Source organism: Theobroma cacao, chromosome 8 (genome assembly GCF_053813885.1).
Source record: "Theobroma cacao isolate CCN51 chromosome 8, ASM5381388v1, whole genome shotgun sequence".
In the NCBI taxonomy this organism is placed as follows: domain Eukaryota; kingdom Viridiplantae; phylum Streptophyta; class Magnoliopsida; order Malvales; family Malvaceae; genus Theobroma; species Theobroma cacao.
The window spans coordinates 5,741,561-5,758,504 of NC_142646.1; the positions used below are offsets into that span (position 1 = coordinate 5,741,561).

Here is a 16,944-nt window from a genome sequence, read left to right on the forward strand (position 1 = left end):
GTTTCAAGTTTGTGTTTTGAGCTTTTTGAGTAACAGCAATGGCGAACAAGCCAAGCCGAGGATTGGTGTTATACGGGGACGGGTTGGCCCGTTTCATTGAGCCATCACATGCCCACCTCCACTCTCTCGCATCTAAAGCCAACTGTGGTTTTTTGAGCCTCCCTAATGCGCCTCCTTCAGAAAGCGAGGATGATAGGATAGTAAGAGAGTTTGCGGTACTGATGGATGCGTGCGAGGCATATTTTAACCAGAATGGGCAACTTTCTACTGAAGCAAAGTTCCAGAAGTCATCCTTGATTCCAACCATGTCAGACAGGTTCATGGGAATGAGAGCTGCTCTACTGACTAACAGTTATGGTTTGAAATCTTTTGTTGCATTTGAATGGATTATTTGGAAATATCAATTTTACCTTTGCACAGTCCATTAATTGTTTGGCTTCAGAATTATTGGGGTTGCTTGGATTTCAAGAAGGAAAGATATTAGATACCAGCCAATTTGATTTAGTAATTGTGCATATTGGATCTGAGGAGAATTTGAATGATGAAAAAGGCAAAGGTACTGCAGGTGATATAGAATTCATGAATGCTTTACTTGGTGCTATTATGCATGTAGCTCAGCTTGGAACTGAAATTGCTTCCTGTCTACATTTGTCCCTCGTTATGAGCTACGGCTACGTGTCAAAGGTTGATGAGTTTGGTTTGTCAATATTAAGCAATAATTATGAGAATAATTCTCCTCTTTCAACACTCTTCCCTCATCAGAGTTTACTGTTCGTCATTGCCGGCTCAAGGGTAAAAATCATCAAAACGGTGGCTTTAAGTTTTTAATTTTATAATAATAATATAATTAATTATATTAAAAATATATAAAAATTAAAATAATTATTTATTTTTTCAGTCCTACTAGGTATTTATTTTCTCTCTCTTTTACATTTTTATTAATTGTCAACTATTTAATTTATTTTTCATATAAAAGACAAAATAATTAATAAAATAATATTTTTTTTACTTTTTTAATTATATACTTAATAAATTTAAATTTTTTATCACTTCTCAATTCTCACCATACTATTAATTCTCTACTCTCTATTTTTTATATTTCCAATCAAGTAATGGTAATATGTATTTAATAATTTTCAGTAACTTTTTTTCCTCAACTATTTCTTTTATTTGCAATCAATTTATTTTTTTCTTATATATAAAACAAATTATCTTTTTTTATTCAATTTATAATATTCACTTTTGAATTTTTTTTATCATTTACTCTTTCTTTTTTACTTTAATCTTTCTTCAAATAATACGCAAGAAGTTTGTTATGTTATTATTTTTATAAAACTATGAATCTCATTTACTGTTTGCAATAAACATTTAATAATTAGGTACTATAGTTTTAATTTTTGTAAATTTTTTTATTTTAATTTAGAGTTTATATTATATTGTTATATTATTTTTGTGATAGTTGATTTATATTATTAATCTACCGATCCAAACCAAGTCTATGGCATATGAGATGCCAATTTTTTGGCTAAAACATTACCAATAAAGAGGGTAAAACTTAGTAAAGAAAGTTCACAAACCATTTTAACAGTACAAAGGCTGCTATATATACAAGTTCAAGCATGAAACAATAAGTTAATCACACCAACCTGACAGCAGGCTAAGCATAGTAAACAACAATCATAAGATTAATACAAAGCTGATTGCCAGGAGTTCAAAGGATCCGCCGGTCGATGTTACAATATGGTTGAATTCACATTTCAGGCAGAAGCACATATTGTTGGGTGCAGCTGACATCTAGGTGAGTCAGAAATGAAGCAGAACAGAAAGCAAGGAGAACCCCTTACTCTACTAAGCAGTATCTTACATGTCCAAAAAGATGAGGAGAAACAGAGAGCAGTAGACTAGGCAGCTGATAATTCCAGTTAACCTTTATCGTGGTCATAACTCTTTACTTCGTTTCTGCCATGCTCTGATGTTGATACATGACTGGGATGTATCTTCTTGAACATTGATGAGAAACAACCACCAGACTCTTTCATTGAAAAATCGATTTCCTCAGCTTGGGGGGCAAGCAAGCACAAAATCAAGAGCTGAGTTTATTGTTTATTCTGACTATTTCATGGCGGCTTGCAATTTTTCCAAGACAGGGACAAGAAAGGGAAGGGGGAACGTATAAAGTGCTCGATTTTGTTGGAAGGTAGATTTTTAGCTTGGTGAGCAAGGGATAATATTATAGTTGCTGATTTACTGACTTTTTTTATGCCATGCTGTTTGGAATTTTGCAATCTTGGCATTTCCTGACAAGGACTTGAGGATAAAGCCTAAGAGATGAGACTAGATGCTATAAACTGTTCTGCTTTTTTCTACCATTTTACTTTCCTGATTCCAAAATTACAGTTCTTTGAGGGTTGTTTGGGGTGCGTCTGTAGAGATCTAAATTCCATCATAATTATAGAAAATTTGATTGTCAAACTGAAAATTTCTGCTTCAAACGCTTTCACTCAGTTTAAACAATTTCTTTTTCTTGAAGTTCATTTAACCTGATGTTGAAATGCTAGGGACATAAGTTTTCTTGCTCAACCACACCGTGGGTGGCTAGTTAACTTTCCTGGTTCCTGCTTATTCCTTAGATTAGTTTTCTACTTCACATAGACTTCACATAGTTTGCATCTCAGCAATGAAACCAGATATTCAAACAAATATCTTATAGTTTCAGAGTGCGCCACTGAATTGATATTGATGCGAATGAATATTTGACAAGGAAAAGTGCTCAATCGTTTTCTTTTGTATATTTGATGGAACATTATGGCAGGGTTTTGAAATTACTTCAACTTTGGAAATGTACTCAAAACTGTTGAACTGAACATATTTCTAGTTTGATGACCAGCAAAGAGCATAAGCTTCAACCAAATTCGATGAACATTAGGTGCGCAAAGTCATTGTTATCTAGACAAAGGTTGTTTCATCAATTAAAATTGGACCGGAAACCCCTCATCTTTTAGTCACTGAAGGGTATACATACATACATATATATATATATAATTCATCTTAGAAATCTTTTTAGCCTCCTCGAAGCTTCTATTATACGTTCTCTTTGACCAAATGAACTGACTCTAATATACTCTTCGCCTCCAGGACCAAATCCCCTGCCTGGAACAGTCACTATGTTTGTTTTCTCAAGAATTTCACTGAATACATTCCAAGAACTCAATCCTGGAAAGTGTGCCCATATATAAGGTGCATTCGTGCCTCCATAGACGTTCGAACCAAGCGATGAAAATGCATCAACAATTATGTTGGCATTCTCCATGTAGTAGTCAATAACATTACGTAGTGCCTGCAACCAGTAATACAATTTCACTGAAAAGATAAACTTTACCATCATCACTTACAAGTAGGCCAGAAGCGTACTGTCACAGCTCACAGAAATTTCTCAGATCAGTACATTTTAGTACTGAAATTTTAATCAGACCCTTGTACAAAGTGTGGTACCTGGTAACCATCTGTTGAAAGGCATGCAAGGCCTCCAGCCTGAGCAATATTTGATGCACCATTAAAGCAAGTGCACACAATGCGGTTGAAATCCTTTATAACAGGGAACCCATTGGAGTACAGCAGCTCTTTAGGGACCACTGACCAGCCAAGTCGCACACCTGTAAACCCAGCAAATTTGGAGAAGGATGAAATTTCAATAGCAACCTGCAACACCAAATGGATAGAATAGCAAGATTTTAGCAAGAAATCTAAACAAGCTCACATTAAATTTGCAGCAAAACTAGCTAATAAATAGGACAATTAATAACAGTGACCAACCTCTTTGGCACCAGGAATTTCAAAGATTGATCTGGGGCTTTCATCTGTGATATAAGCAGCATATGCAGAGTCGTAAATTATTATAGACCCATTAGCCTTTGCAAACGCTACGAGTTGCTTTAGTTGCTGCCGCGATGCAGCATGACCAGTGGGATTGTTTGGAGAACAAAAGAAAATGATATCTGTCCTTGGAGTAGTTGACAGGTCGGGAAAGAAATTATTCTCAGGGCCACAGTTCATGTAGATTATGTTTTCATACTTCCCAGTTTCCTCTTCTAACTCGCCAGCTTGACCAACTATGACACTTGAATCGATATAGGCCTGTCCAAATGGTACATCAATATGGTGGCAAAAGGGTATAAACTATAAAGAATGATATCAATCACTGTCATGCTTGTTGCTAGTTTTCTGCTAATTTTTAAAAGAGTTCTACACGCTTGTTCTTACCCAGAAACAAATTGAAGGGGTATTAACAGCCAAAACAAATGATCTCAGAGCATAATCTGAAGGAACCTAATTCACCAGGTCCACAAGGTTGTACCACATCACTACGTTTGACAATAAATATGCTTACTTTCTAAGTACGCTTCATAAAAAATGAAAAAACTACTGAAAACTTACTGGAAAGGATGGATCCTGCACTGCCACTGTCACATTGGGTCCCAGAAGCATCTGCCAAAGGGGAAAGCCATGAAAAATTAACTTAAAGCCAGCTAAAACAGAAAACAAGGTGTTAATCACTTGTATTCTGCTGATGTAATGAGTCTGCACATTTGCCACATACACGAAGCTTACCTGAAGGCGAGAAATGTCACACTGTGCACCGTCAGATACAAAAATCTCATCAGCTTTTATACCCATATCCTGGTAAAGTTTTTCTGCGATAGCCTTTCTTAGTGCCTGCAAAAAAGTGAGGAAGATCTTTCTGTAGTAGATATGAAAAGGATACAGAGTACGTTAGCTATATCAAAAAGCCACTCCACGCAACTTTACATCTCAGATTGCCAAGGAAATAAAATCGTTACTCTCAAAGTTGAAGAATGCATACATTCATTAATTTCTCTGGCCAAACATCAACATTTCATTCTTCCCTTTTTTTTTTTTTTTGAATTTATTGACATTTAATTTATGCAATTTTATGCGAGACAATGCTGATTAGCAGTGAAAAATCTTCTGACAATTCAAATAGTGGTCTTAATTTTAATTAATGACCTGACCTATGCTTAATACAACTGTGAACGCAGGGTGGTGAAACAGGCTGAAAAATCTGAAGATATTATGTGTTTTGGTGTTCTGAAAAGTGTATAAAATACATTTCTTAACAGAATGACTTCAATTACTTCGATTTTATCCCTCTGGGAAGCCATACTTTAATACATAATTAAAACATTCAATACTGTCACAATGAAGATATATATCAACATCATCTAATAGCGTTCCTACACCTGTTTTGCATGATTTTGCAATCTATGTGATATAAATGCAGCATTCTGTTGAGTAATTATTCAATCAGAATGATTCTTGTGCCCTAGAATTTTTCTGTCGACAAAGACGGTTCCAATCTATTGACATTTGATCTATGATGATATAAAGAAGTTTCTTTTGGGATCCATTTGAAATGATCAAGCTTTTATATATATGTATATGTATACATATGCCTAAATAGGTTCTGCCAAATATTTTACTATGATGAATTTGTTATGATGCTGGCCAACTACCTAGTGCCAATCCAGCAACAATGATTTTGACAATTTGGTACCATTGATAAGGATGTCTCAACAAAATTGGGACACTGCCTCATAATTCATCAATGGCAATACAAAGAATTCCTAACTCCATTCTCCTGGGCTCCATCAAGTAGTCCTTTCTGCAACTGAAAATGTCTCCCTGCCAATTTTGTAAGCATCCGGGCAGAATATCTAAATCTTCAAAATGCGCAACAAATCAAATCCACAACAAGGCAGCAGTTAACATAACAGATTGATCATCAGACAGTGATGGATGTATGTTGTACAGTGGTGGGTAAATAATAACAAAGAGAATCTAATGCTTAATAATTCAGGTAAAATGCTCCTAATTAGTACCATGATATAAAATTGGTCAGAGTCATTGGCATTCAGAAAAATCCAGGTAAAATGCTCCTAATTAGTACCATGATATAAAGTTGGTCAGAGTCATTGGCATTCTTGCCAGCTAGTCAGATGTGAGAAAAAACGAACAAAAGAAAAAAGGAAATGAAAATGTCATAATACCATGTTGCCTTGTTCAGCTCCATATCCTCTATAACCTAGAATTGTTGATAGGCCACGTACATGCTGCAATTTTTGTAAATCAGAAAAAAAAAAAAACAGTTTGAAAACCTGAAGAAATCGGGAACTATTTTTAAGTATCACAGCCAAATGGTTAATACCTCAACCATTGCTAGTGTTATGATGTCCGGTATTGGTTCTGTTGTATCACCAATACCAAGTCTTAGTAAGCTTGCGTGTGGATTCTTCTGCATGTGTTCAGACTCTCGCCTGGATATCTGAGTAAGGAAACATAAAAGGTAAGTCCATTGAAGAGTACTAGCTGGGAAGAATATAAGAGATCTCCCTAAGCCATTATTACAAGATAATAGTGATGCAGACATTAGCACATGATAATAATTTGATGAAAACATCAATTTAGATGCATCCAACCTCAGGAAACAGATATCCACTCCGCAGTTTTTCCAAGTTCACATTTCGTGGAACCTGTGTGCAATGACCTACAATGACATTGGACTCATACTTGTTAATTAGTGCCGAAAATAGCTTATAAGCTGCATTTCTTCTGTATTGTTCTTACCCAGAACAAATTAAAAAGTATATTTACAACTTTGACATGTTGAAACTGATATTCCCAGGTTAGTCCATAAAATTTTGAGAAGAAAGAGTTTCACCAAAATGAGTAGAACATAACATAATAAATTTGGCATGGTGCACTTACCAAGTCTCTTCCCAGCATTAGAATGTGAACTGCAAATTAGACCAAAAATGAATGGAAACACAAATAAGTGTCAAGCAAAAGACATCGCCTAAACTTAACTGAAAGAACAGTAGTAAAAATAATTGATAGTAAGGACTGTTTCATTAATGTACTTGACAACCTGCTCCAACTTCTTTTAGGTTGTAACAACACTGCATGAGGTATGCAAATGCATGATAAATGCTGAGAATAATACATTTTTCTGTTTCAGAATTCGGTTCAAAAGCTAATATGGAGTCTTTGAGTTTGAGATCAGTGGCTTTTGCAATGCCTATATATACTTGCCTGTAATTGCCACACGCTGACTGAGAACAATGTGCAACCGGGGACCATCTCTGTTGTGGATATGCAACAGTATTTGCTGTGGAGGTTCCTGGAAGCAAACAAAAAATGAGATCAATCTGCTCACGCCAGCCATCAGTCAGGGCCGGCCCTTTGGTGAAGCCACCGAAGCAAGGGCTTTAGGCCTCCAATTTAGAAAGGCTCCAAATTTGAGAAGGTTCTATAATTTTATAATATAATTAATTAAATTAAAAAAATATATAAAAATAATTAATAAATTTATGTATTTTCTCACTTTTTTTAATTATTTTTTAATAAATTTTAATTTTTTGTTATTTTTTAATTTTTAAAATGTTATTAATTTTCAATTATTTCTCTTATTTTCATTCAACTAACGGTCATATGTATTTAATCATCTCCAATAATTTTTACTTTTTTACTTATTTCTCTTATTTTCAATTAACATATTTAATAAATTTCAACAACTATTTTTTTTCTTATATATAAAATCAGTTATTTTTTTTCAATGTATAATATCTACTTTTGAATTTTTATTTTCTCATTTGCTCTTTCTTTCTTCTTCTTTTTAACTTCAATTTTTCTTAAAAGAATAAATAAAAAATATGTTATGTTATTATCTTTATAAAATCGTGAGCCTTATTTATAGTTTGTAATAAGTATTCATTTTAATTTAGAGTTTATATCATATTATTATATTATCTTTATTTTATATGATAATTGATTTATTTAAATTAAAAATTTTAATTATTTAAAAAATATATGATAATCGCTTTAAACTTTTAATTTTATTGAACCGCTCCTGCCATCAGTGTACAAGGTTTCTTTTCAGTATCGTTCTCGGAACATGACAGATATGGATGCTTTTAGCCATTTTAGCTTCACCCTTGATTGCAGGAACTTGTATTTTCCACACTAGCACGTCAAGCAGAAGAAATTTCCAACGCAAAAACTTCGCCCGGGATGATTCCTTGAACTTACCTCGATTTTCAAGTCCCATTATGCACCACTCATTGACAAGGCCACACTTTTCTAGGGAAAAAAAAAAAAAAGGAAAGAAAAGATTAAGTCGCACCATTTGCAATATTGACGAGACTAGCTATATGGTGGAGTTTCTATTTAGCAAGAAAGAATTATTTAGCCACATGGCACAACTAATTCAATTGTAGCGGGACCAAGAGCCATAGAGAGTACCATGACTCCATAAGCTGATGAGAGACTGGCTGCTAAAGCACAGTAAAAGGCGTCGTGCGGCAGCTGGCTTGGACCAAATTGTCTTGAACTAGTGGAACATTTTCCATTCTGATGCTGACAATTCGCACTATACATCCACAAACAAATCTTCAAAGAGAAAATGTAGAGGTTAAGATCTTATAGACCTTGTCCGCAATGCAGGAAAATTGAATTAAGCAATATTTTCCAATTTCCAAGCTCCAAGTCACTGTCACTTTGGAATTGCATCTTCGTCCCCTGAGCCTGGAATAGATTTCAAGTTGCCTCAGCATCCACGAAAGTGATTAATGAGAATGACTCCCCTTGTTGAAGTTTAAGCTCAAGATTAGCAGACTCCTTATCCTTTACCACAAATCAACTACTATTATTCATCAGAACAATTCTATTTTGCCATTAATCATCACATAACAATTAATCTCAAGCTCAACCCATCCTTTCAATGGATTCCAAGTTAAAAATTGAACCAAGCCAAGTAAAGCAGAGTGACACGAGTTTCCTGCATGAATTTGGCCTCGTGAAACACATGTTTAATTCTCGTCTCAAGCCTGCCGCGACCTCTAACTACAATCACCAACTACATATGGCGACATATAGAAAACTATTCTTTTTTGTCTTCCCACGTTTACGTTATAGATAGATGCATTGAATCGAAATTCAAATAAAAATAAAAAATAAGTTCTCCATTTGCACCGCAGCTATATCATTCAACATTTTGGGTCAAATTAAGTGTTCGACCATAAGCAATCACTATCACATTAATGATGCAATAATAAAAAAAAAAGACAAATTCCAAAAGTTTTTATCTTTCGTGTGTATAGTTAACTAGTAATTCGAAACAAAATATACCTTTTTTGAAAATGTTAATCCAAATGAATTTGTTTTCATTTCAGGGTTTGTTTGCCACCCAAATCGATTCTTAGGAAATCAAAATCTATATTTTTACTAAGCCATTCATTTCCAACACTGATACAACAATTGAATTAAAATTTTTTTTTTACCCTAATGATTATGGATGAATTTTGATTTCAAATAACATAATATTATAAAAACCCTCGAATTATTTTTAAAAAATTATTATATATATTTTTATAATATTAATCAAATTTTTATATTTTTATTTTGAGTTAAATAACGATTAATTAATTGTCATTAACTTGAAATAATATTTATGATTTTTATGTCGGTAATGTAATAATTTTATCATGTCTCAATGTATAATATTATCATATATTTTAATATGTTATCAAGTTATATGATATAAAAATGATAAGAGAAACCGAATATTTATCTTATTAGTTGGTGCATAATCTTCCTACCTAAAGAGTAGAGTTCGAATCTCTCTTCCAATTATAAAAAAAAATGATAAGAGAATTTTTATTTGATTTAAATAAAAATATTAAAATTTAATTGAACACAGTAAGAATTAAAATTTTATTTAAATCTTTTTATATACTTCAAGATTTTTTTTTAACTATTAAATCATTTCTATTTAATAATATGACTGCCCTTTTCAGCTTTCATTTAATCTGAAAAAATGATGATGTATCAGCTATGGACCAAACTTCGCAAAACTTACAAAGGATAAGCAATAATGTAAATTTGCATCGGTAGAATAGTGAATAAAATAGAATAATAGAATAATCTATCGGCCATTATTGAAGGGCTCACGTTGCTTACTATAGACATGTTACTCTCCTATCTTTTACCCATAAAAAATGCTGTCCGTACCTCTGAAAAACCCTAATTCACAAAATTCGCAAAATCAAATGAATTCGGCACCGCTCTAATCCTTTTCTTCTCTATCCCGACTGAATCATGTAAGCTACCATAATCTCTTGGTAAAAGAGTATAACTTTTTCTTTTATGAATAATTAATATTTTATTTTTAGTGTTTTTTTCCATTAATATTCTGCTATTTTTCTTTAGCTCTTTTTTGTCTTCTTGTTATACAGACAAGAATATAAGATTGAAATATTTTAATTTAGTTTTTGTTAAGAAAAAAAATGGAAAATGGTAATTTGGTTGGAACTCTATATAGCTTTGGGGGGAATGTGGTTATTGCTGGTTGGTATTAGTGCCCCTTCTTAGTTTGCTGATATGAAATTTGGCTTGTTTTAGTTGAAGCTCAAGAGTGCATTAATCAAAGAAATACTCTAATATTTGGCTTTATTTCAATACATGTTTGGGTTTCTTCTGTTGCATTAACTAGGTAGAATTAATCAGCTGAAAAGCAAGGAGCAGCATTGCTGAATTTCGAATAGATAAACTAGTGAAATTTACGTGTGTGTGCTTCCCTGGATGTTTTCACTAGTATTTTAGAACCATCATTTATGTTGTTCCCTATTGATATCCAACTGAGATTGGTGATGCCAAATGGTTTTTTTAAAGATTCTGGGGTGCAAAACTATGTACAGCTTGCTGTTTCTTAGGTTCTGATGTGTGTGTTTTGATAAATGGTTTTTATGCAGGTCAAACCTGCTTAGGCACAATGCTTAAGACTGATGGTTTTTATTTCTCTGAGAGCTGGTAGATACATCCATCGATTTTGGGGTAAATGCACTCTATCCCTTGACAGTTTTTGTGTATTTGTTTATCCAGTAACTTGTAGCAGTATGATGGAAATCAAAGTAAAAGATGGTTCTAGTTTGTGTACTCTTGTACCTGATGGAGAACCCCATATAATGCAATCCGTGTCTGTAAGTGAGGACCATAGGTGCTCATCTATAAGCGTGAAATCTACTCCTGAAATAGAAAAGAAGTACGTCCATCGTGTTTATGATGCTATTGCCCCCCATTTTAGTTCCACCCGTTTTGCTAAGTGGCCAAAGGTTGCTGCTTTCTTGGAATCTTTGCCTACCGGCTCTCTTATCTTGGATGCAGGATGTGGAAATGGGAAATATCTGGGTTTAACTCCCAGCTGCTATTTTATAGGATGTGATATAAGTGCCCCTCTTATCAAAATATGTGCAGATAAAGGGCATGAAGTTTTGGTTGCAGATGCTGTTAATCTTCCTTACAGAACAAATTTTGGTGATGCAGCAATCTCTATTGCCGTGTTACATCACTTAAGTACAGAGGATAGGAGAAAGAAAGCCATTGAAGAATTAGTCCGGGTGGTCAAAAAGGGTGGCCTAGTTCTAATAACCGTTTGGGCTGTAGAACAAGAGGATAAGTCATTACTTACCAAATGGACTCCACTTGCTGAAAAGTATGTGGAAGAGTGGATAGGACCAGGTAGTCCTCGTGTTCGTGGGCCATCACCCTTCACTTTAGAAAGCATTCCTGAAACTGAGGAAAATGGTTCACAAGCACATGCTAAAGATTCTAATGATAGTTTAACTGAGAATATGCAACAATCAATGTGTTTAACCCCTCAAAATGAAGATGATGTATTGGTTTCTAAACACAGAATGAGTCAACAGGAATATTTTGTCCCTTGGCACTTACCTTATCATCGTGCTGAAGTTAGTGGTGCTTCTGCCGGTGCTCTTGCAAATGGTCTGGCAAGGAAAGATGATAAGAAGGGTGCTGTAGTGTATGACAGATATTACCATGTGTTTGGTGAAGGTGAGCTTGAAAGGTATGCAATATGATTTTTGCAAGTGCTTTAAGTTCTATTTATCCATTTATTTATTAACATATTACCCAATGATTGGGCTGCAGCTGGAGAGAGCCTCCTCCCCCATTTAATTAACTCTCCAAAATGGGGTTGATAGTGGGTTCTGATCCTAGATGTATGATGTGATTGCTAAAGAATTTATCTATCTAACTGGCGTTTATAATATACTTAATTTTACCAATCTAAGTGGACATGTTGTCATGACATAACAATATTAGAACCCTTTTTGAACCTGGCATATGTCAAGTAAGTGATCATAGCAATCATCTCTTTTATCTTCCCCCATTGGTTCAAGACGATGTTGCTTACCATGGATTTAAGATACATGGTGAAAGTCATGCTTTTCAGTGATAGTTACTTGGTGTAAAAATGTTCTTTTTGCATCTAGGGGATGGAAAATGGTTTACAACAGTTTAATTTGGAAATCATTAATTGCATTGGGAGTTGACGTCAATGGGATTTAGATGATTTGGGTTGAGAAAGAACATGGTCAAGCCTAAAATTTTACCATAATAAAATCAATTAGTTCCTTTGTTTCTTTTAGAGTACGATGTTGGGGTTTGATGATTGGACCATAAACTACCTACTGTCATATACATATGCAGATAAATATCATCTGCTCATTTTTTTTTTAAAATAAATTCTGCAGGTTGGTATCTGGAATGGATAATGCTGTGATCGTCAATAAGTTTTATGACAAATCAAACTGGTGTATCATTCTTGAGAAAACTTTATAGGGGTAAAGACTTGCATTACTTCAATGGATCTTAGTGGAATTAGAATCGAAGAAAGTTTGTTGTTGCGGCTTTTTAGGGACAGCCTATGCACACTCTTCATGGTTGAATTGGATTTTACACATTTGTGGACTGAGATTAAAAAGTTCCCGGCTAATGATACTTTACCATCTCTTAATTAGTTACAAAGGTGCTTAATCAATGTGGTAAAAGATGGACTTGGGAGAGCGGCCAAACATATGGATTGCTCAACCCTTTTAACTATGTACAATGAGTTGGTATTACCAGAGTATGTACTTCTCTTCTAAATGAGGCACATTGGCGAAGAATTCTGTTTACAGATTTTTTTTGGATAAGTTCTGTTTACAGGTTTTTGATTGTGACTTGTGAGTTTATGGTTCATCCTGGATCGAGGTTGTCAGTTGTTCATCTGTTGTCCATGTGAATTGAGAATGCATTAAATAAATAAGAAACCAGCAACTGCTACCGCTTGTGAGTTACGATATGTAATTGTTTCCTACATAGCAGAAAGTATAACCAATATGCTAAAAGGTTATCATTGTTTGCTTTTAATTACTCTTGTGAGGATTATAATTAGCGAGGATTTTTAAGTTGATAAAGAGTTATTTTTCATTTAGGTATAGCTCAAAACATAATGAGTTTTTGCATTATTTCCATTGATAATTTGTTGAATTAATTTCTAACCAAGTGCCATGAAATAATTTAAAAGAGGTGCATGTAGGTGAAGAATATCAATTTCACTTAATTATGTTTTAAACCCTTATGTTTTATTTAATTATTTTACTAACATAAGTGACTCTAGGCTCTAGCTAGAAATATAGTGCTTGTTCCGATGGAAGGAATCAATTGTCTTAATAAATAACATTAATAATAATGCTGTAGAACAAAGACACAGAATACACAGCTGATAACATAACTCAATTTTAATGGACAAGAGATCGACATTAATTTTATTTCCTGGCTAGAAGTTAATTTGCGTATTTATTTACGTATGTATATATATGTATCTACTTAAAGTATTGTATGCATCAAAATGGAAAAGAAGACCAAAAATTGATTCAGTTAAGAGCTATAAATGATTGAAAGCAGAGCACCTCGTGGGTTATGTGAGGCTTATTTCCCACCGAATTCTTCGGCAGAACAAGCAGTAATCAAGCAATAAAATCACTCCCATCAACCACTGTGGAAAACGAATTGTTAACGAACTTAATAAAAGACAAAGCATTGGATTGCACAACAAGAACATTATCTATTAATGATTCACGTTTTTCCAAGATTTAAGAGATATAGCAAAAGCTCATTTCCCAACCCCACCCCCCCTCCTCACATTTTTGTCTAATTAATCATAATTAGTTTCATCTCAGACTTTCGAAAATGTGAAATTCTAGCTGAGTTCTTTTAATTTACAAGATATGGAAGATCATTTATTAGATATATATAAACTACCCTTTTAAGATTACCATAGTAGAGAAAAAAATACACTGCAAAATTAGCAACATGAAAACATTGTCCCAATTTCTTTTTGTCCCTTTACGTTAGTGTATGTATAAAGTCCTGAGGGTGGTTTACATCAATTTTTCCGAAGGTGACCATGGCCTACCGAGAATCAGTGCTATGGGACAAGTTTGGGGACTCAAAACAGTTTGCCTAGTACATTAACACTTAAATTCGGCCATTTATGGAAACCTTTGTCAATAAGCGATCAAAGTTATCAAGACTGACGACGCGGCTAGAGGAATAAATGAGCCGTTGTCCATCTTAAACCAAAGTAACTAACAAATAACAATACTCGTTCGTATAAATTTTCAGCCCTTTGGTCACAAGGTATGCAAAAAAATGGCAAAAATAAAGAAGCTCTTCCCACTAAAAGCTCTTTCCTTATTGTTCGAAACCCTGCTTAAATCATCAGGGAAGCTGCCCTATCTAAGGTTCAAGGTCAGCAATGGCCCTGCAACCCAATTCAAATTTCTTAAGCATTCCACACTTGTCCATAGAACAGATGAGCTTGCAAACCAGACATTGGTTTTTCACGTGGAGGGTGCACTCCTGAAGTCATGTTCACTGTTTCCTTACTTCATGCTGGTGGCCTTTGAAGCAGGTGGGCTCTTTAGAGCACTTATCTTGCTTCTTTTGTACCCTCTTGTTTTGTTAATATGGAAGGAGCTTGGACTGAGGATTCTGGTTTTTGTAAGCTTTGTTGGTATTACGAAGGAGAAGTTTAGAGCTGGGACTGCCATTTTGCCCAAGTTCTTCCTGGAAGATGTGGGTTGTGAAGGCTTTGATATAGTGATGAGCTACAAAAAAAGGGTAGCAGTGACTGGAATGCCTAAAATCATGGTTGAAGGATTCTTAAGAGACTACTTGGGAATTGATGCTGTTGTTGCAAGAGAGTTGAAGGAATTTCGCGGGTACTTCTTGGGTTTGATGGAGGAAAAGATGGATGCTGGACTTGTTATAAGCGAGTGTACTCATAATATTGGTTTAGGTTGCTTCAGAAAATCTCACGATCAGAAGATTTTCTCACATTGCAAGGTTGGTAAAATTCCTAAGACTAACAAACTCTCCTTTCCATTCACTCCACTTCTCAGCCCCTTACTCTTTCTCTGATTAATTTTTTTTTATTTTATGAGTACATTTATTTATTCAAGGAGCATTAAGAAAATCTGTGTTGCAACAGGAAATTTACTTAGTAACAGAGGCAGAAAAGAAAAATTGGCAAGTCCTTCCAAGGAAGAGATACCCAAAGCCATTAATCTTCCATGATGGGAGGTTGGCTTTTAGGCCAACCCCATTAGCTGCGCTAATTATGTTCATTTGGCTTCCATTTGGCTTCCTTCTGAACATCACCAGAACCATTGTTTTCATATCATTACCTTTTAAGTTATCTATGCCTTTATTGGCCTTGTCTGGGTGTATAATTACAGTATCAAAACCAGAACCTACTACTGCTTCAATCAATGGTGAAAATAAACCAGGAGGCATGCTTTACGTTTGCAACCACAGAACTTTACTAGACCCACTTTTTTTAAGTGCAGTTCTCATGAAGTCTGTCTATGCTGTCACCTACAGCATTAGTAGATTCAGTGAGGTAATTTCCCCTATTAAGACGGTCAGGTTATCAAGAGATCGAGAGAAAGATGGAAAAATTATGAAGAAGCTTTTGAGCCAAGGTGACCTTGTCGTTTGCCCCGAAGGAACCACTTGCAGAGAACCCTATCTGCTAAGGTTCAGCCCGTTATTCGCAGAGATGACTGATGAAATAGTTCCTGTAGCAATAAAATTGCAGGTTAGCCTGTTCTACGGATCTACAGCTAGCGGACTCAAATGTTTGGACTCAACATTTCACCTCATGAATCCAAATCCTATGTGCTCGGTCAAGATTCTTAACAAGTTGCCAAGTTGCCAAACACATAATACTGGAGGGAAATCAAAGTTCGAAGTTACCAATCATGTGCAGAATCAGATTGCAGCAGCTTTAGGATTTGAGTGTACCAATCTTACAAGGAAAGACAAGTATGCAATCTTGGCAGGCAATGAGGGGATCGTATAGGATGCTAGGAGAGTGACGCAAGAAACAATCATGCACTTTTCATTTGAGCAGAACAAATTTCCAGGAGGATCAAGTTTCCTATGTGCAACACTAAAGAGGTAGATACTGTAACCCCTGCAGTACTTATGATCTAGTTGATCGGACGAGAGCTTAAAGCATGAACCGAATAAGCTTGGACGATCAAATAATGAACTTTAGTAGGATATTTAAGGTACAAATATTGTTCTTGAACATGATTGTGTGTGATGATTGTGCGTCCTTATATGCCATGTGCTGCAGTTTTCCTGAATTTTACTGAAAAGAATATATAGCATAATAACAGTTTCAAGCTTAAAAAGAGTGATGCAGAGTGCAAGTTCTTGACAGTTTGCTGTGTAGAACCTGCTACTTGGCTGATACATGAAACCTTGTGTGTTTCTAATTGTAACAAGTACTGCCCTGATGCAGAGTTGCCTCTTATCAAAATCATACAATTAGTTAATCTTAAATGTAAGCAGTGAATTTCAATTTATGGCATAAAAAGCGATATAAACGAGTAAAATGTGAGGTTTTAAATCATTGTAAAAATATTTTCCATGAAAACATGCTCATAGAAGGTAGGCTATAACTAACAATAGAATGGCTAAATTTAAAAGTAAAAATAAAAAGTCAGTACATAACCTTGG

General features: G+C 34.7%; 4 protein-coding genes across 10 annotated transcripts; 3 read left to right on the forward strand and 1 right to left on the reverse strand.

Moving 5' to 3' along the window:
- Window positions 1-25: 25 nt before the first annotated feature.
- On the forward strand, window positions 26-828 carry LOC18592223 (uncharacterized). Its single transcript, XM_088809046.1, has 2 exons — window positions 26-371; window positions 421-828. Exons 1-2 carry the CDS (start codon window positions 39-41, stop codon window positions 826-828), a joined length of 741 nt encoding a protein of 246 aa, XP_088665172.1. The 5' UTR covers window positions 26-38.
- A 2,026-nt stretch (window positions 829-2,854) lies between these two features.
- LOC18592224 (aminotransferase ALD1, chloroplastic-like) lies at window positions 2,855-7,059 on the reverse strand. Its single transcript, XM_018126240.2, has 10 exons — window positions 6,944-7,059; window positions 6,784-6,812; window positions 6,495-6,562; window positions 6,224-6,340; window positions 6,066-6,128; window positions 4,609-4,713; window positions 4,435-4,485; window positions 3,814-4,134; window positions 3,493-3,699; window positions 2,855-3,337 (listed from the first exon to the last, which is right to left on the reverse strand). Exons 1-10 carry the CDS (start codon window positions 7,018-7,020, stop codon window positions 3,044-3,046), a joined length of 1,332 nt encoding a protein of 443 aa, XP_017981729.1. The 5' UTR covers window positions 7,021-7,059; the 3' UTR covers window positions 2,855-3,043.
- Window positions 7,060-10,026: 2,967 nt separating this feature from the next.
- Window positions 10,027-12,858, forward strand: LOC18592225 (S-adenosyl-L-methionine-dependent methyltransferases superfamily protein). Of its 7 annotated transcripts, none has more exons than XM_018126242.2 (4): window positions 10,027-10,172; window positions 10,824-10,905; window positions 11,236-11,935; window positions 12,624-12,858. In XM_018126242.2, exons 2-4 carry the CDS (start codon window positions 10,857-10,859, stop codon window positions 12,709-12,711), a joined length of 837 nt encoding a protein of 278 aa, XP_017981731.2. In that variant the 5' UTR covers window positions 10,027-10,172; window positions 10,824-10,856; the 3' UTR covers window positions 12,712-12,858. The 7 variants fall into 7 exon arrangements, with proteins under 7 accessions (XP_017981731.2, XP_088665308.1, XP_007018887.3 ...); XM_088809182.1 differs by having other exon boundaries at window positions 11,395-11,935; XM_088809181.1 differs by having other exon boundaries at window positions 10,043-10,193.
- A 1,664-nt stretch (window positions 12,859-14,522) lies between these two features.
- Window positions 14,523-16,620, forward strand: LOC18592227 (putative glycerol-3-phosphate acyltransferase 3). The gene is made up of 2 exons (XM_018125630.2): window positions 14,523-15,261; window positions 15,407-16,620. Exons 1-2 carry the CDS (start codon window positions 14,566-14,568, stop codon window positions 16,277-16,279), a joined length of 1,569 nt encoding a protein of 522 aa, XP_017981119.1. The 5' UTR covers window positions 14,523-14,565; the 3' UTR covers window positions 16,280-16,620.
- Window positions 16,621-16,944: the final 324 nt, after the last annotated feature.